This window comes from Leuresthes tenuis, unplaced genomic scaffold, assembly GCF_036924035.1.
Source record: "Leuresthes tenuis unplaced genomic scaffold, fLeuTen1.0.hap1 SCAF_2, whole genome shotgun sequence".
Taxonomy (NCBI): domain Eukaryota; kingdom Metazoa; phylum Chordata; class Actinopteri; order Atheriniformes; family Atherinopsidae; genus Leuresthes; species Leuresthes tenuis.
The window spans coordinates 8,327,365-8,343,460 of NW_027325356.1; the positions used below are offsets into that span (position 1 = coordinate 8,327,365).

General features: G+C 38.7%; 2 protein-coding genes across 12 annotated transcripts in view; both read right to left on the bottom strand.

The window, feature by feature from the left end:
- Positions 1 to 927: 927 nt before the first annotated feature.
- snx1b (sorting nexin 1b) lies at positions 928 to 11,576 on the bottom strand. Of its 2 annotated transcripts, none has more exons than XM_072380075.1 (15): positions 11,377 to 11,576; positions 10,668 to 10,812; positions 8,861 to 8,988; positions 8,621 to 8,687; positions 8,422 to 8,465; positions 8,184 to 8,325; positions 8,003 to 8,081; positions 7,776 to 7,851; positions 4,804 to 4,917; positions 4,332 to 4,425; positions 4,006 to 4,211; positions 3,576 to 3,719; positions 3,131 to 3,211; positions 2,264 to 2,335; positions 928 to 2,095 (listed from the first exon to the last, which is right to left on the bottom strand). In XM_072380075.1, exons 1-15 carry the CDS (start codon positions 11,542 to 11,544, stop codon positions 2,045 to 2,047), a joined length of 1,611 nt encoding a protein of 536 aa, XP_072236176.1. In that variant the 5' UTR covers positions 11,545 to 11,576; the 3' UTR covers positions 928 to 2,044. The 2 variants fall into 2 exon arrangements, with proteins under 2 accessions (XP_072236176.1, XP_072236175.1); XM_072380074.1 differs by having other exon boundaries at positions 11,368 to 11,576.
- Positions 11,577 to 13,800: 2,224 nt separating this feature from the next.
- The window catches only part of neo1a (neogenin 1a), a 158,631-nt gene continuing 156,335 nt past the window's right edge, over positions 13,801 to 16,096 (bottom strand). For 7 of the 10 annotated variants that reach the window (XM_072380082.1, XM_072380080.1, XM_072380079.1 and 4 more), the window contains one exon: positions 13,801 to 16,062. In XM_072380082.1, the coding sequence (XP_072236183.1) occupies positions 15,910 to 16,062 (153 nt within the window). In that variant the 3' untranslated portion in view covers positions 13,801 to 15,909. The remainder of the gene's footprint in view (positions 16,063 to 16,096) is intronic. The other 3 variants (XM_072380086.1, XM_072380083.1, XM_072380081.1) reach the window with 1 other exon arrangement.

Here is a 16,096-nt window from a genome sequence, read left to right on the forward strand (position 1 = left end):
CTCAAAAAGACAGTGAGGTCAACAAAATGCAAGGGTTCAATTATAAGCTTCACAAATTCCAAAGTCATGGTATATTAATAATATATATTATAATAATAATAATAATAATACAAGTTACTAGCAATTTAAACTACAAAGGCCCGATGGCAAATGTATTAGAATAAATCATATTATTCAAACATTGAAGACTCTGACAATGGTCAGACTCAAGCATGAGCCTGCAGAGCTTCTGTCTGCTGACGCGACTTGTCCATGTAGTGATCTGTTGATCATCACAAAATCAATCTGTTAACATTTTTTGTAAACAAAATGCCTCCTGCTTGAGCCCAGACCTTTGAGTGTGTTCACTGCATCTACCTGACTTTGCAAAACTGAAAAAGGAGTGTTGAAAACTGGCGATTCTCTCTGATATCAGGCAGGTTTAAGTCACTTTCCAAATAAGAACATTCCTTTTTTTGGTTGTTGGCTCAAGTGACAGGAGCTTAAACCCTTTTGAAATGTTTATTTAAAACTGGGTGTTTTTTCTTGTTTAGAAAGTCCAAGTTTCAGTTTTTCAGAATAAAATGTCCTGATAACACGTCTTTTATCTCCTGAGCCCTAAAACACAAGCCAAAACCATGATTCAAAATAAGTTAATGACCCTCAAATTTCTTTCTTTACCTTGGATCCCATAGTTAAATAATCCCAACATCGTCATAGCTGTTCCGGCATTCCATAACCGTATGGAATTGTTTATATTTCATGTTTGTGTTTTTTTTCCCGAATATTTCAATGACTTCAGTTCAGGGATTAATTCAAACAGGGGGGGGATTAAACTTGTTTATATACTTGCCAAAACCTTTTAAATAAAACCCATCAGTTACTTTAAAACTGAGCCATAGCTTCCTTTCGTGGTGCAACAATCATAAAGGCATGAAAGCAGAAAACTTAAATCAATCATCTTTTATTTTGTACATCAGCCTGTGTAACACTTACAGGAACATGTGTCTGCTAAAGCAAATTGGTTATAAAAATAAAGCACATTCTTACATAATATGACATGACAGAATAACTACACTTTAAGAAATGCTGATTTGATTTTAACAGACTATATCACTCGAATGTCTGTTCCTTTGTTTCAATGTTAAAACAATTTATCAAAAAAGTGGTTAATGGTTAAATTCAAGCCATTGAATTACATGTCATAAATGTCAAGACTCATTTACTTGGGTTGTAAACAATCTCTGCAGTAGTTCTGAAATAGCTCCCTCAGGTCTTAGTATCTGACATAATAGTTAGTAGTACATAATAGACATAATAGTAGTTTACTTCAAACTGTTGTGAAACAAACTCATTAATACAATAAATGTGGCTCTAGTTGTAGAAAATACCAATACAAAGATTGCATTTTTAACTTGCTTACATCTTACAATTCTCCTTTTGTAACTACTCTCTTCAACTTGTGACCTTGTTAAGTCTGCGTTGTAATGATTTTTAATATCCAAAAAGCACGGTAACAAAACAACACGTCTGTAAAAATCCCCTCAGTTTTAGTGTTTTAGTAAAACGCAGCTTGTTAATTGGTTTTCATCTCATTTTAGTGCATCAAAAAATGATCCGACACGCATCCATCAACAACATCTGTTAGAGTGGAATGGTTTGCATATGCCTATCATCCAATGTAAACTATAAACAAAGTTACATATGGCAGTACCTCAATGTTAACACTAAAATATACTGGTTTTTAGCAAGATACAAATATATAACCCACTGACAAGACAGTAAGTTTCACAGGTTAATCTCAGCTGGAACTTTGCTTCGTTATAATCTTTAGATCAACAACATAAACAAGGAATTATGCTAAAGACATGTTGTGTAAATGTGGTAGCTTATATCAAATTCCTGTACAAGATAACGAGAATACACTCTAATTAAAAAGACAAGACAAAAAAAATGGATGGAAGTTTCTTGTTTGCTGCAAAATTGTCCTCCCGGCTGCTGGTAAAGAGGTAAAGTGTTCAAAAAAGGCAGTTGGGGTCTTTAAAAAAGAAAATCTCCTGCTTTATTAAGCTATCGCCTTTGCCTCAGGCAGGAATGCTTCCCAAAACTTTATAAACTGGAATAAAATCAGGCCAAGAGAAAAGGAAAATAGTGAGAATAAGACACTCAAGAGCTTTTAACATATCAATAAATACACATAACATGTGACAACTAATAACAAGTCAGTATTTAATGGAACTTTTGTACATGTTGAGAATAATACTTGGTATAATTCAAAGATTACCCGTTGCTGAGACTGCAGCATTGCCTCCAAATATTTCATTACTTGGCTCTTGAAGTCCTTGGCTTTTTCTTTCTGTAAAGACAAAGTGTAGTCATGTTTCAAGCTCTGCAGCAATCAGACAACAGCTGTAGGAATTTTCTTCTGCAGAACATCCCCTCTGCCACGTTGCATGGAGAAGGGTGTAATTCTGAAGAGGTCAAAACTGGCAAGAGCTGTAGCGTTAAGACCTTCATTGTCAGACCATACGGTTTCAACTTGTGGTCTTAATCACAGTCATTACAAAATGTATTCAAAAGTACAATTGCATAGGATGAATAGAAGAGAATTTTAAAACATAGCCATGTGGTGTAAGCTGTAGAGATATTTCCCATGAAAGCCACTCATTCTAATCTCATTATGGTGTTACAGGAGAAGTTAGGGGAAATCACTCGAGTCTACAGAGGAATATTAACATCACTGAAAATTCCAAGTCAACCCATCCAGAAGCTGCTAAATTACAAATCCCTGAACAATACAGCTAGCATGGCTGAAAAGATGTCTCCTCTTAACACTAAACCTGTCCATAATACACTTCATGCTCAGAAACTCCATCTCATTCTCCAAAAGAAAAGTCCCACATACAGCACAGGATAAGCGACAGCCCATGAGACCATTTCAAGATGTTTTGTAATGTCTGTTACAATGACTACACTCTCATAATAAAGTTATTCTTTGTAATGTAAGTGTAAGAAAAGATGCACGTGTAGACAAGGTGAAAAATACATGCAACATTATGAGAATGCAGCATTCTTTTAAATGTAGAAAAAAACATTGAACGTCTTTATTGATGTAATGAGACGACAGAGCAGGAAACCTCATTCAACATACCTCAAATCTTAGAACCTCTTTGCGCACAGTCATCCCGATCCTGTCAAAGTCTCTCTCATACTGAGTAACCCTCGCCTCCCACTGAGCAAAAACACAAACATGTCAGAATTCTTCATATTCTCCAACATGTTACATTGACAAAAGGAATGCTCTTCATTTTCTTTAAAATAGCACGTTAATACACATCAGCTGCTGGTGCTGAAGGTCGACATCATCTGTCCGATAATACTTTTTACACAGGAGTGCATTGAAATGGAAAGGATTGTAACGAACTGAAAAATAAAACCAGTGAAAATAATACACAAATGGTGATGACTAAAATAGTAGCCATTTGAGTTTTTGGCACCATTACACTGAATTAATCTTTTAGCTCAGACTAAGCATAAATTAAATGAAGTTAAAAGTTACTGAGCTGCAGTAACTCTGTGGTCCCTGCGTCTGTTACCTCAGTGATCTCTTCTTTCGCCTGCTGCAGTTTTTCAGGTTTGTTAGCCCACAGCAGCTTGGCCTCGGCCTCTCTCTTCTTCTGGAGTGTGCTCTGAGCCTCCTGCCATCGTTGCCATGCACGCATGCGCTGGTCAAAACACCCCTGTGGACGCCCATTTCAAATTAGTAACAACACAAAGAACAGGCAGCAGGAAACCAGTTAAGGGCATGAGTATTTTCCCTGTTCATAATTTAAAACTCCAAACACTTACAAAGCCTTAAACACTTAGTGTTGTTCCTATTTTTAAACAAAGGCGACTTAAAATATTCAAGTGATGTTTTGGCTATGCTTTAGCCTCGGTATGAGGAACTACTTAAACTTTTCTATTCCTGGCATCTTAACCTGCTCTTCCTCTTTGCTTTCTTCTACTGAATAGCTGTCAGCTTACCCGCACTGCACCCAGCAGGCGGATGTAGTCACCAAGCAGCAAAGCAAAGATGAAGAAGTCACTAGCGGCCTGCTCCTGATGCAGCTGCTCCATCTTGTCCTCCACCTCTGCCAGCTGGGACAGGGCCCGTGACAGGGCTGTGTTGTCCTCGGAGTTTCCCAGCATGGCCATACTTTTGGCAAACGTGGCCGTGTTCCCACACAGCTCTGGTGTTGAGAGGAAACAGAAAACTCCATCAGACTACTTGTTTCAACGTAAAAATTTTTTTTTTTTTACCCAGAGGAAACATTTTCAGACACAAGTCAGGAAAGGGACATGTAACTCACCCTTCCTGTGATTGACGAGGGAGTCGACCACAGCGTGAAGCTTCCTCAGATGCTGCTCCTCAGTCTCCACTTCCTGTAGCTTGTCCTCAAACCACTGAGACACACAAATAAGAGAATATGTAATCATAACACAAAAAAAGAAAGAAAGAAAAACACAAAAGCCAAACAACCCCATCGTACTTAGAATGGTGGCCCCGTCTATTTTTGTGATTTGGTTATGATAAATGTAATTATAACTGTGCAGTTTAATAAAACTTTACATGAGTTATCGTGTCCACTTTACTCTTCTTAATCCTATATTTGGACATAGACCGCATTGCTGCTCGTGTTTTTTTTTTTTTTTTTCAAAAACGGTTTATCCCACAATGGATTTTTCTAATTCTATGACAGAAATGTGAAAATTATTTTCCAGATGCAGACCACATGTGCAACAGTTTGAGCACTGCAAACACTTCCTCCAGAGTCCTCTTACAGTGTCAGACTCATTCATCTTGATGGTCATCTTGTTGACAGCATCTGAAGCCTTGTTGATCATTTTGAGAAACCCCGCTCCACTCAGCGCCTGGGTGTTCACTGCTCTGGGCAACTGAAAACAAACACATACAGCACAGAAGGTGGCATGTGAATAGCCTTGGTAATAAATAATTACAAAGGGTTACATACATAAAATGCAGGAGTTTTATTTCACTTCTTAAAGGGGACATAATATTGAAGGGATAAAAAGAAACAGTCACACACAACCTTGGCACTTTGGAACACCTTTGGTGTGACAGTATCTCATTCAGTGAGACACGCCCAGCTCCAAGCAGAAAAATCTCTCCTCCTTATCTTTACTGCCTCCAAACATCAGGTTCAAATCGTGACGCATTTGAACTCTTTTTAAAAAATATTTCTTTATTACCTTTTGCTTTTCTATTAATAGCAAATTCTCATCAGCAGTCATATAATTCACTTAAGAAAGAAATGATCTCATAATGCTTTACCAGGACTTTGCTAAATGTTTTATATCTCAACTAGAAAATCAGACTTTTAATTCCTTAAATTCCAGAAAATGGAAATTCCAAATTTCCCACCCTTCACTGGCAATGTTGTGCAAGAAAACATTAAAATGAGCGTGTTCTTGAGCCGTCTTCATATTTTCTATGAACTTTGAACTGAACAAAACAGTTTTTATCTGATGAATGTGAAGTGAACGCAGCGTTCGCGCACGGCATTGATCAATGTTCTTGTTGATAGTGAACGTGTCGTGCTGCATCGTGCCTGCACACACCCCACAGGTGCACACTCCAGCAGAAGCCAAAGACCTTGGTATGATTTCTGCACCAGTTGTGTGTATAAATACTGTATATACAACTAACATTAGGACAATTATAGATGTGCAGTTACATACATGCAGAACTACGCAGCAAGATTCTAATGGCAGACATCAAGGCAGAAACTGTCAAAAAAGTGGGGTACCAAAACAAAAGATTAAGAGGTTCAGAAGAGGGCAATAAAAAAAAGTTTTAAAAACAAATGACGTCTGCCAGCTGAATGTCAAGGAGGTAAAAAATTATTTGGGGAGCAATTGTAATCAATGTCCCCTCTAATTTACATATACCCAAACTCCCTGAGGAACTCCTTGGACCACTGTGAGCTACGTCACACTGTGGCCACGCCACTGTCACACCTGTCCAAAACCTGACATCATAATAAGTTTCATGGCTTATTAAAATAATCAAATTAAAGCAGTAATTTTAAAAGTAAGGCCAAGTTGTGCCAGCTCGCCCAAAACACCTCCCAGAGCAGTGAGAGTAGCCTTGAACTTTCAATCGCTCAGCTTTTTGTAGCAGTGCCACTGGATCTCTGTTCTCACTGGATTCTCTCTTGCAGTATTCCTCAAGCACAGTGTTTTAACTTTGGCTTGGTAAGTGGGTGTGCCACTGCCTGTTCGTTTCACCATAATAAGGGCTTAGCACTATCAGTGTTTACCCGTCTTAACTTCGCTGCACTGTTAGCTATACGCTAACCTGCAAAACAGTGGCACATACTAGAGCCTAGAGGGCTGTTAACATAGCTCTTAATGACGCTGATTGGCTGCATAAATACGTGTAAATAAAGTAAATACATGTGAACCGCATCATATCATTGGCTGGACAGTGTTAGTAATGTTTTACGCTCGTAGTCACCTGTCACTCACAGAGATGTGGTGCAAAATGAATTGTTATGCGTTTCTTTCATTTACAGTTCAGTTTGGAATATATTTGCTGTGCTGGGAACATTGAACTTTGGGAAGGCTGAACTTTAATTTTGTCTTTACACAAACAGCTGTGTGCTCACCAACTCTGTTGTGTGTCATGCACCAACCCCAAGTTCTATCTGAGGTGGTGCTTCTGCACCAGATTTTGTCACACAGCTGCTGATCTGTTATCATCTTTTACATTTTGCTGCTGACAGTTGTTTTTTTTAAAAGGTTTTTTACCTGCTGTTGATGTTTGTGTGATATTAATAATGAGACTGAAGAATTTGTCACTAACATGATTTCATCTGTGTAAAATTGATCAAATAAAGTAGGTTATGCACTGAAATATGTTTTTGTGTTGTTTTTTGTTTTAATAGTAATCTGATTTTGAGTATCTTGATGGTTAGAAATAAAATAGATAAATGTGGTATCTGATCTGATGGCAGTGGGGGTCCACCTTCCAGTACTCCATAGCACCATGCACCATATAAGGAGGATAAGTCAGGGGACCACAAAAAAGTGAGAAATGAGAGTGAACAAGTTCATTTTGGGATTGATAGCTTTGTTCAAAATTTCAAATGATGAACTGTGAACATGCACTTGTTCAGTTTTGATCCATGTTAACCGAACTTAAACTAATTTTGGTGATATGTGACCTTGCACAACCCTGACTGGATAAAACATCAGTTCATTGTTGCCTATATATGTAAAAGTTCTTATTATTACCATGTAAAAATGAGGGATGAGCTAACATGAGCTAACTATCACGTGATTGTTTTTATTCGAGTACAAAGCTACCAGCTGGCTGTCACATTCTGTGGCAAGTTCAAAGCATGACTGGTGAAGAGATGGTGCATTAACATGAACATTAACTGTCCATGGCCAAACTGCAGCTGAGGGAAATGTAAGTATTTGAGAAAAAAATTACCAGTGAAGTTATCAGTTTGGTGTGTGCCGGTGTAAGCACTCAGGTTACTGAGTGATACCAGTCTTAGAAGAGGTAGACACTGCAGAAGAGAGGGGCAGAGAGTGTGTCGGGTGGCTCACTCCACACATTAAAATGCACTGCTCTGAATGCAGATGCGCTAGTGTCCCAGTGTGTTTTTGACAAATGCATGGCACAGACATTTCATTAGTCAACTTCTGGAATAAAGGGCATAATGTCTCCTGTAAATACCAAATTAAATCAAAATAAACATGTTTTCTAAACTTAAAATACTCACATCGTCTCTCTCCAAAAATTCACGGACGTCAGGATCTTGCAGTAAAAGGGGGTGGGATACTACTCGCTGAAGATACCTACAGAAAGAAAAGTTTACCTGATCAAGCGTGTAACATTTAAAAAACCATGCACCCCAAAAACTAAACCAAGGAAGGAACATACATGTATTTGCACTTGGCCTAAATGGCCTAAATGTGGCTAATAAGCGATCACTGTATGAATCTTCACCTCTCTAGAGCTGCTCTTCTTCTTTCTACAAACTCCACAGATGATGGGTCGTCCATTCCCACCTTCACCTTGGTCATTCCTGTTGGTTCAAAGGACAGTCATCAAGTAAATATACACAGACAGAAATACACAAAAAGGCAAGAAAAAGCAAAATCAAAATAATATGGACACAGCTGCTCACCTACGACACTTTTCTCAGGTGGTGGTGGAAGGATACAGCCGTGGAGCGAGTGCTTCACTGACAGCTTTTCATAAAGACCCAGAAAGTCACTGAAACGCCTCCTTACAGAGAAGGTCTTACTCTTGAACGTGGGCAAGGAAGTCTGGTACAAATCACAGGAAATGGGCATTAGAAATATAGAGAACCAGAGTCGTGTAATAATAAAAATGTAAAAAACAACGCAAATTTAAATACAAACCCGGGTTGATACTTTGTAGGCCACATATGCATTCATGCCATCTCCTAAAATGGACAGAAAAATCCAGGATACGTTGAGAATGATTTAGATTCATTTTAAAGAATTTTGGTTGCTAAAATGAGCTATAACTCTACAAGGTAAATCAAGACATCTCTATAAATATACAGAGAATACAAAGTAAGAGTTTAACTGAACTGACCGATTTTCTCAGGGTTGGTGACAGCAACATCCACATCAAAGCTATCGTTGGACTCTTCCTCCTCCAACTGGAATAAACAAGACAGTATTAATACAATTCAAGATCTGAACACAACTCAGCTTGAACATTTGGCAGCAGCTGACGCATTAATTGGCAATTACAGTGTTGGCCATATAAAACCATGCATCCCGTGACTGTTTCCAGCTTCCTGGAAAGCCCTGGCTCAGGTGTGGCCTGTACCTGCTCCAAGGAGGTGGGCTGAAGAGCCACAGGGCTCCGAGGGAAAGAGGAGATGGGCCGAGGGCCAGGTGAGAACTCCTTCCAAGCAGAGCTGCCAGACTCGTCTGTGCTTAAATCTGACTGAGCCTCTGAGGAAAGAAAAGAACACCATTACAGTGTTAGCATTGTTGAATACTTTGAGACTTTAACACTCAACTTACTGCAGATGAATCATTGCACAAAATCATTTCACAAAGCTGTAATTGCCCAAAATGGGTCACAATAATGTTCTTCTTTAGATTATGTTCTTCTCTTGAAATCATTGAGTTTATTAATCATTCTTAAATTAATATTTTAAATCATTCATTCGTTAAAGAACCCTGCTGCCTATTCTGAAATCACAGCAGCTAAAATTCTTGGTAAACACATAATTACAGCTATCATGGTAAGTCAGAGACCAAGTCAGTAGGTCTGTTTCATTTGTCATGTGTTTCACAGAAGCAGCGTGTGAAAAACTAAGTGCACCCCATATCTGAACAGCCTGCAGAACCACTTCTGGCAGCAGTTAAGTGGAAGTAATCGTTTTCCGTATGACGTTATCAGCCTCTGTGGAGAAATTTTCGTCCTTTCTTCCTTACAATGTTGCTTCAGCTCATTAAAGTTTGCAGGTATTAGTTTATGCACAGCTCAACCAGGTGGTGGTCTGGGCTTTGACCTTTGACCATTGCAACACCTTGATTCTTTTCGGTTTCAGACATTCTGTTATAGATCTGCTGCTGCGTTTGGGATCATTTTTCTGTTGCATGGCCCAGTTCAGCTGTCAGACAAACAGCCTGACATTTTACTCTAGAATACTTTGGTATACAGATGAGTTCATGGTGGACTCAATGACAGCAAGGTGTCCAGGTCCTGTGAGTCCAAAACAAGCTCAAAACATCCCAACTCTCCACCACTGTGCTTGACAGTTGCCATGAGGTGTTTGTGTTGATGTACTGTGCATTATGACCAAACATCTCCATTTTGGTCTTGTTTTTCCAAAGAATATTGTCCAGGAGTCTTGTCGATGTTCAGATGTAACCCAAGCTGCGCTGACATGTTCTTTTTAGAGAGGCTTTCTTCTGCAACTCCTCCAAAAAAAGCCAGACTTGCCCTATCTTTTTCTAACTGTACTGTCATGAACTTAAACATGTGAGCACTGCACAATCTGTCCTTGGGGTGAACATCCTGGGATGCGTAAATAATATTTCTCACTGCTGAATGATGGACTCCAAATTGACTAGAAAATGATATTGAAAAATTCCAAGATTGATAAGCAGGAACCGTTGTCCGTTGAGCTTTCTGTCGTCTTTCCTCCTTGACATTGTGTTAATACACACTAACTGCCAAAACTTAAGCAATTATAGAGGTGTTCAAACTTGCGAATCATCATCTAATCAAGTACATCAGATTAGCAGCACCTGTGCTAACCTCTGCTACTTACCCTCTTAATTACTATAGAAGCAGTATGGGGTGTACTTACTTTTTCACACATTGCTTATTGAGCTTAAATTTGTTTTTGTTAAATGAATAATGAGATAATGGCAAAGTGTAATATGTCATGCGATGTTGTTCATCTGAGGTTGGATTTATCTTAATCTAAGAAGTGAGAAGAAAACAATTATTTTGTTATGTACTTTTATAGAAAACCCTAAAATTCAGAGATCTAGCACGAGCCTAGATTTAAACAAACAATCTCACAACACGTTTGATTTAGATTTTTTTCCCTAGACCAACTAGCGCAGCAATATAATAGCTTTTTGTTTTGAGCTGACAGAAAATGTGTCCACACCTGCAAACAGGTCGTTGTCATCGTCGGAGTGAACTCCGTTGGACTTGGCAGTTGTACTGGCCGCCTCTTCACTGAACAGATCTGCAGGCTCTTCATCAAGTCGCTCCGGCTGTGAAACTCCTCGACTAACAGACACCGGATTACTCTGGAGACAGGAGTTTTTTAATGAGCCACACAAACACCAAAGAGGAGGAGGAGGGGGGTGGGGACTGGACTCAGCGGACCACATAACTGACACAGATAAACGGAAATAAGATGGTGGCTAAGTGGAATCACGTACTGTAAGTTGGACAGCAATCAAGGAGAACCTTGCTCGAGGGAAAATTATAAGCACGATACAAACAACTGGACAGCAAAACAAGACAGACTCAAAATGAACATTTCAAGAAAATGACAGGCCAAAACGCTCAAAACAATGCGCCCCCCCCCCCCCCCCCCCCCCGAAAAAAAAAAAAACTAATTACAGGTCAAAACTGCTCAAAACGGGCATTGAAACTAACTCCAGGCAAGCCTCTAAACTAGTTCCGTTGCTTTAATGGCAAACCCGACATTTCTTGTTTGTTGATCAGAGGTTCTCAGCTTTTAAGGGAGTCATGAATGCAGGTCTGATCAGATAAAGAGGCTAACTTTCAGGCTATGAGTCGCTCACAGAATGCAGATAAGTTCCTACAAATCAGGCGTGACAAAGCTGGAAACATACCTTATTAACGAAGATGTCCTCTCCCTCGTCGCTGTCCCCATCTGCCATGTCTGACAGCTCGGGTTCCGGCTCTTCTGTTGCAGGGAAAGAAGGGGGGTTCCGATCCGAGCTAGCCGCCATATTCTGTATTGTGGGAGCCACTGACGTCCCGCCGGAAGTGATGGGATTAAGGCGCATGGCTGCAGTGACCCCTGCTGGTCATCACATCACATTACATTACAGCCATTTCTTCATTACATCGTGCTAGTGTGTATGTATGTATGAATGAAAAAAATACAAAAATAATAATCATAAAAAAAACCACATCAGACACTGGTCTTTGCTTTAAAATATTTTCTAAGTGGCTAAAAATGTTTTTCAGGAAAAAATGAACACGTTGAGTGCATCAGTCTAGTTTTAATAAAAATACAATCCTGAAAAATAAAGCTTATTTTAAAGCATTTGGACCAGCAAACATCTTATTATCATGGAGTGGATAATGTTTACAGATACAGTTTTCATTTACGATATTTTATTTTAGACTATTTCTTGTGTGGAAAGAATATGACCCCTCATGTGACAGCCCCCCCCCCTTATTCCACAAGGCCTCGTCTTATGTATTCTTTGGAAAGCTGTGGTTTTTGCTCCAGTGGTCATTTTTCACAACAAAGACTTTTTTCCTCTCATACAGGTCATATTTGAGAAAACCTTTTTCCTAATTGTGGACACATCAACTTTCACACCTAGTTGCAGTTTTGGTTTAAGACTAGGTAGTTTTTAACCAAATACTCTCAACACACTGGTAACTACAGTAACTTTTAACAAACATGATTCTGTAATTCATTCTAGAGGATGTGTCGCTGCAATGCAGTACACCTCTATTCTGGTAATACAAATAAGTTCACTGTGTATGAATTAAAAAATAAAATAAAACTTTATCTAGTTTTAGATGATCAGAAAAACTACATTTAATCATGTATACATCACTATTCACTTTTTGTCGCTCAGCTACAATGTTTTCTGCTTTATGTATGTATAGGAAGCTTTCATTTTGTATCATCTTTGTTTGGTAAATGTTTTTTGTGGTTATGCCAAGCTCATATTCAGATAGTGAAAAAGAATTTAATTCTGAGAATTACAAATTTACGTTGGCAGTTTTGAGTTTTTTATACACCAACTTAAATTTCTTTATCTAAATATATTCTTTCCAAATTATGCAGTTCCTTTAGTTTGCTATACATTTAAGCCCAGTTGATAAGCTGTTTTTTTCCAATGTTTATTGGTTGCATCATCTTTGTTGTCTTCGTGTTATCTCAGATTATATCAAAACATGTGAAAAATTATATAAAATTCAACAAAACAGAGAGAACTTATTTGTTACCATAGTGTTGAATATTGTCTCTATAACGCTGCTGCTCTGCGGAAATCAAGTCAAATCTAAACAGTATGCCCACTAAAAGTAAAAAATGGGTTTTTACATCAGTATAGCCACAGCTTTAAAACACAGATATAATCCTGAAACAAATGACAGAATGTCTTATCTAACTGACAAGGAAGAAATAGTCTTCCAGTAACTGACTTTACCTTTACAGACAGACTTACCTGAAAGGGAAGCCTCTCGTACTCTGTTCATGTTCACAATTTATCTGGAAAATTGATAATTTCTTCTTCTGCCTTAATGCGGAGTTGGTGAAAAGGGCCATGTATACAAGGATTCAAAGTTCCCTTCATATACAGGAATGTAAAAAAAAGACTGATCTGCTGTCATGATGTCAGAATGTATGCAAAACTGTTAAACCTTTGGCTAAAACTCTTCATATTTCATGTCATAGTGTAATGAGGGGAAGCTTTCTCATAACCACATGATTTTCCACCTCGAGATGTGGAGTCTGACATGAAACTGCACAGCAACACTGAGTTACTGTATTAAAATGTATGTCGTGTTTTATTCAAATGTGTTGCAGTTTATTACTTCCCAGCTGCATCAGGCCTGGAGATTGTTGCCAACTAAGAGCCAAGTGAGAAGACATGAAATTCCAGAACTTAAGCTAACAAAACCTTTTCCAAAATGCAGCGCCTGTGTACTAAAGAGGCTTTTAATTTTAAAATTTTGAAATACAGAGGCTGAAAAAGCTCTAAAATGAAACTTTAATGGTTGTACTTTACACGGGACCTTAAAAAATAAAAAGGACTTACTGACAAAAATTTTATTTCTCAGTTATTCAATTAATTATTTGAAGAGGGAAGTAAAAATGATGATATTAGAATTGTTTGGTTTGTTCAAACATCACCTTAAGAGTACTGATCAACTATTTCTGCTCTTCTCAACTTTCCCACTTGTACTCTGGTGTGGGGTAAATGAGCAGTCTGTCTTTGCACTTTGCTGATTGATAAATAGCATAATAATATCTGTTGGTCAACTTCCTTGTGTTTGATGAAAAGAAGACGAGCAGAAACATTTACTTTGTTAGTATTCATAATAGTTTGTATACACAATGTATAGGAGCACCAATAAAAAAAACATTTTTTTTTTCAAACATTTTCTTCGAGATTTTTTAAAAAGCCACAGATTCTTTTTCTTCTACAGAAAGCAAAGAAAGCTCTGTACATGAACAAGCAAAACAACAGAATTCCTCATCGTGAGCTGCTGAGTGAAACAACTCGGCTGCTCGATTCATATCATCTCTGAAGCAAAAAAAATAATAAACATAAAAAACAAGACCAGCTGCCTGCTGCTTACCTAGGACACTACGTTACACAAACAGCTTTTGATATTTAAAACACAAGATATGTAAGAAATGTACTTTCCAAAAATTGTGAAAAAGTGCAATACAGGTTCAACTGTTTACAACTCAATAGATCATTTCCCAAATGGAGTCCGGTCCTTTTTCTCCCACCTTTGTTTTTACTCTTCTTCGCCCCGAAACTTGTTCCTTGTTTGTCTCCATAGTTTAAAATCTCTTACAGTTATACTGACATTCATGACGATGTACATTTATGAGAAACATGGTATTCACAAAAGTAGAGCAAATTACTATGATTGCAAATGACAAATTTCTTTGGGTAAGAGGGTAATGAAAAACTAGTTTCTTAGATGAACTTTTTTTTCCTTTTTACAGCAGATGTGTGTACAGATCAAGCTTCTGTTTTTTTTTTTCTTCATACAAAATCTACCATGTAAAAAAATCTGGGAGTCCCCTTCAAAAGGCCAACATCTTTGCATCTTATAAGATTTGTAAAAGAACCATGGTGTGGCGTCAGCAGAAAGGAAAAGAACCAAACAGCAAACACTGCTGCAGGAAAACGCCCACGTGGTTCAACATAACAGATGGCTGAAACCAAATTTTTTTTTTGGAAACACACACATACAATCGATCCTCTCTTATAAAAGATAATTTGCGAGTTGGAGCTGATTGATTTGAACCTTTCAGAGGGGTGGGATGGGGGCCAGCATCCTGAGTCCGAGGTACCCCTGACCTGTGAAGAAATACTGTCAAGTCCCGCAGAACGATGCAAAAGCTGCAACAGAAGCAGCGTGTGGCCGAATCTTCTCCACGGTCCAACATACAAACATGTTGGTAAGGCTTTTAAAATGGAGCTCCCACGACAAACGGAAAGACTGAAAAGCAATTTAATGTACAAAGTGGGCGACAAAATGCCAGAGAAGAATGTAATGTAGAAACACATCAGGTTTCTCTCCCCTGTTGATATGAAAACTGAGCTTCGGGGCTCATTTGTAATCCCACTTTCATCCCAAATAATAATAATGAAACAATGGGAAACATCAAAAGAATGAGGCAGCTTAAGGAAAAAAAAAACAAAACATATGTACATGTTCTTAAGGATATGAGTGTAAAAAAAATAATACAATAACATAGAAAATAATAAAAAGTCATGGCACAATATATGACACAATGGGGCAAAAGCAAAGCAAAACAAAAAAAGAATGTAGGCTTGCAAAGGGGGGGGGGGCTGATATCCATTGTTCACTTCACTGAAACGGCCCAATAGATATACAAAATGCACAAAGAAAACACTAATCAAACAAACACTGTGTGTAGACTGTGCTGCGTGAGCACCAACATCAAAACAGGCATATTTTTGGACTTTCTCCTTTTGACATGACATTGAATCAACCATCTTGAGCGAGCGTTCAGCACAAAGGCCTACCGTACAGATTTTTGCTGAGGAAAAAAATTCACAATCTTCCGGTTGAAAGCGACCAACATTTAAAAAGTTCATTGTCTCTGAGAATGGTTCTTCATATAAAGATGAAGCGTCTCACTTCTCTTCCCTCTGATGGCAATCTCCTTCCTGAGACTGAGCAAGGGGAGCCGAAAGAAGTTCCTAAGTTTCAGTCTGGAGGTTCTTTTTTTTTTTTTTCTCTCTGCGGGGGGACGAAAGAGTTTCCGTGGGCACAAGAAGCCATTTTGTGTCCACCAGCTTCTGGCTCCAGAAGGTTTAGGTTTGGGTGTGTTTGTTTGATATGAGAATGGGTTGTGTATATGTGAGTGAGTGCCAGCGAAAGTGTGTCTGTGTGTGCACGCTGCAGTGAGTGCATGCTCATGGCGCTGTGGTGATGGCGTTCAGGTCCTTCATAAGGCCCTCGAGGTGGGCCATCTCCTCTGTAAGCTCGTCGGGCTCGTAGCTCTGGGGGAGAGGAACAGGGTTACTGCGAGGGGCGGGGGAGGGGCAGGGGGGGAGGGAGGCAAGCACCTGAGGAGGAGGGAAGGAAAAGAGGAGAGGAGAG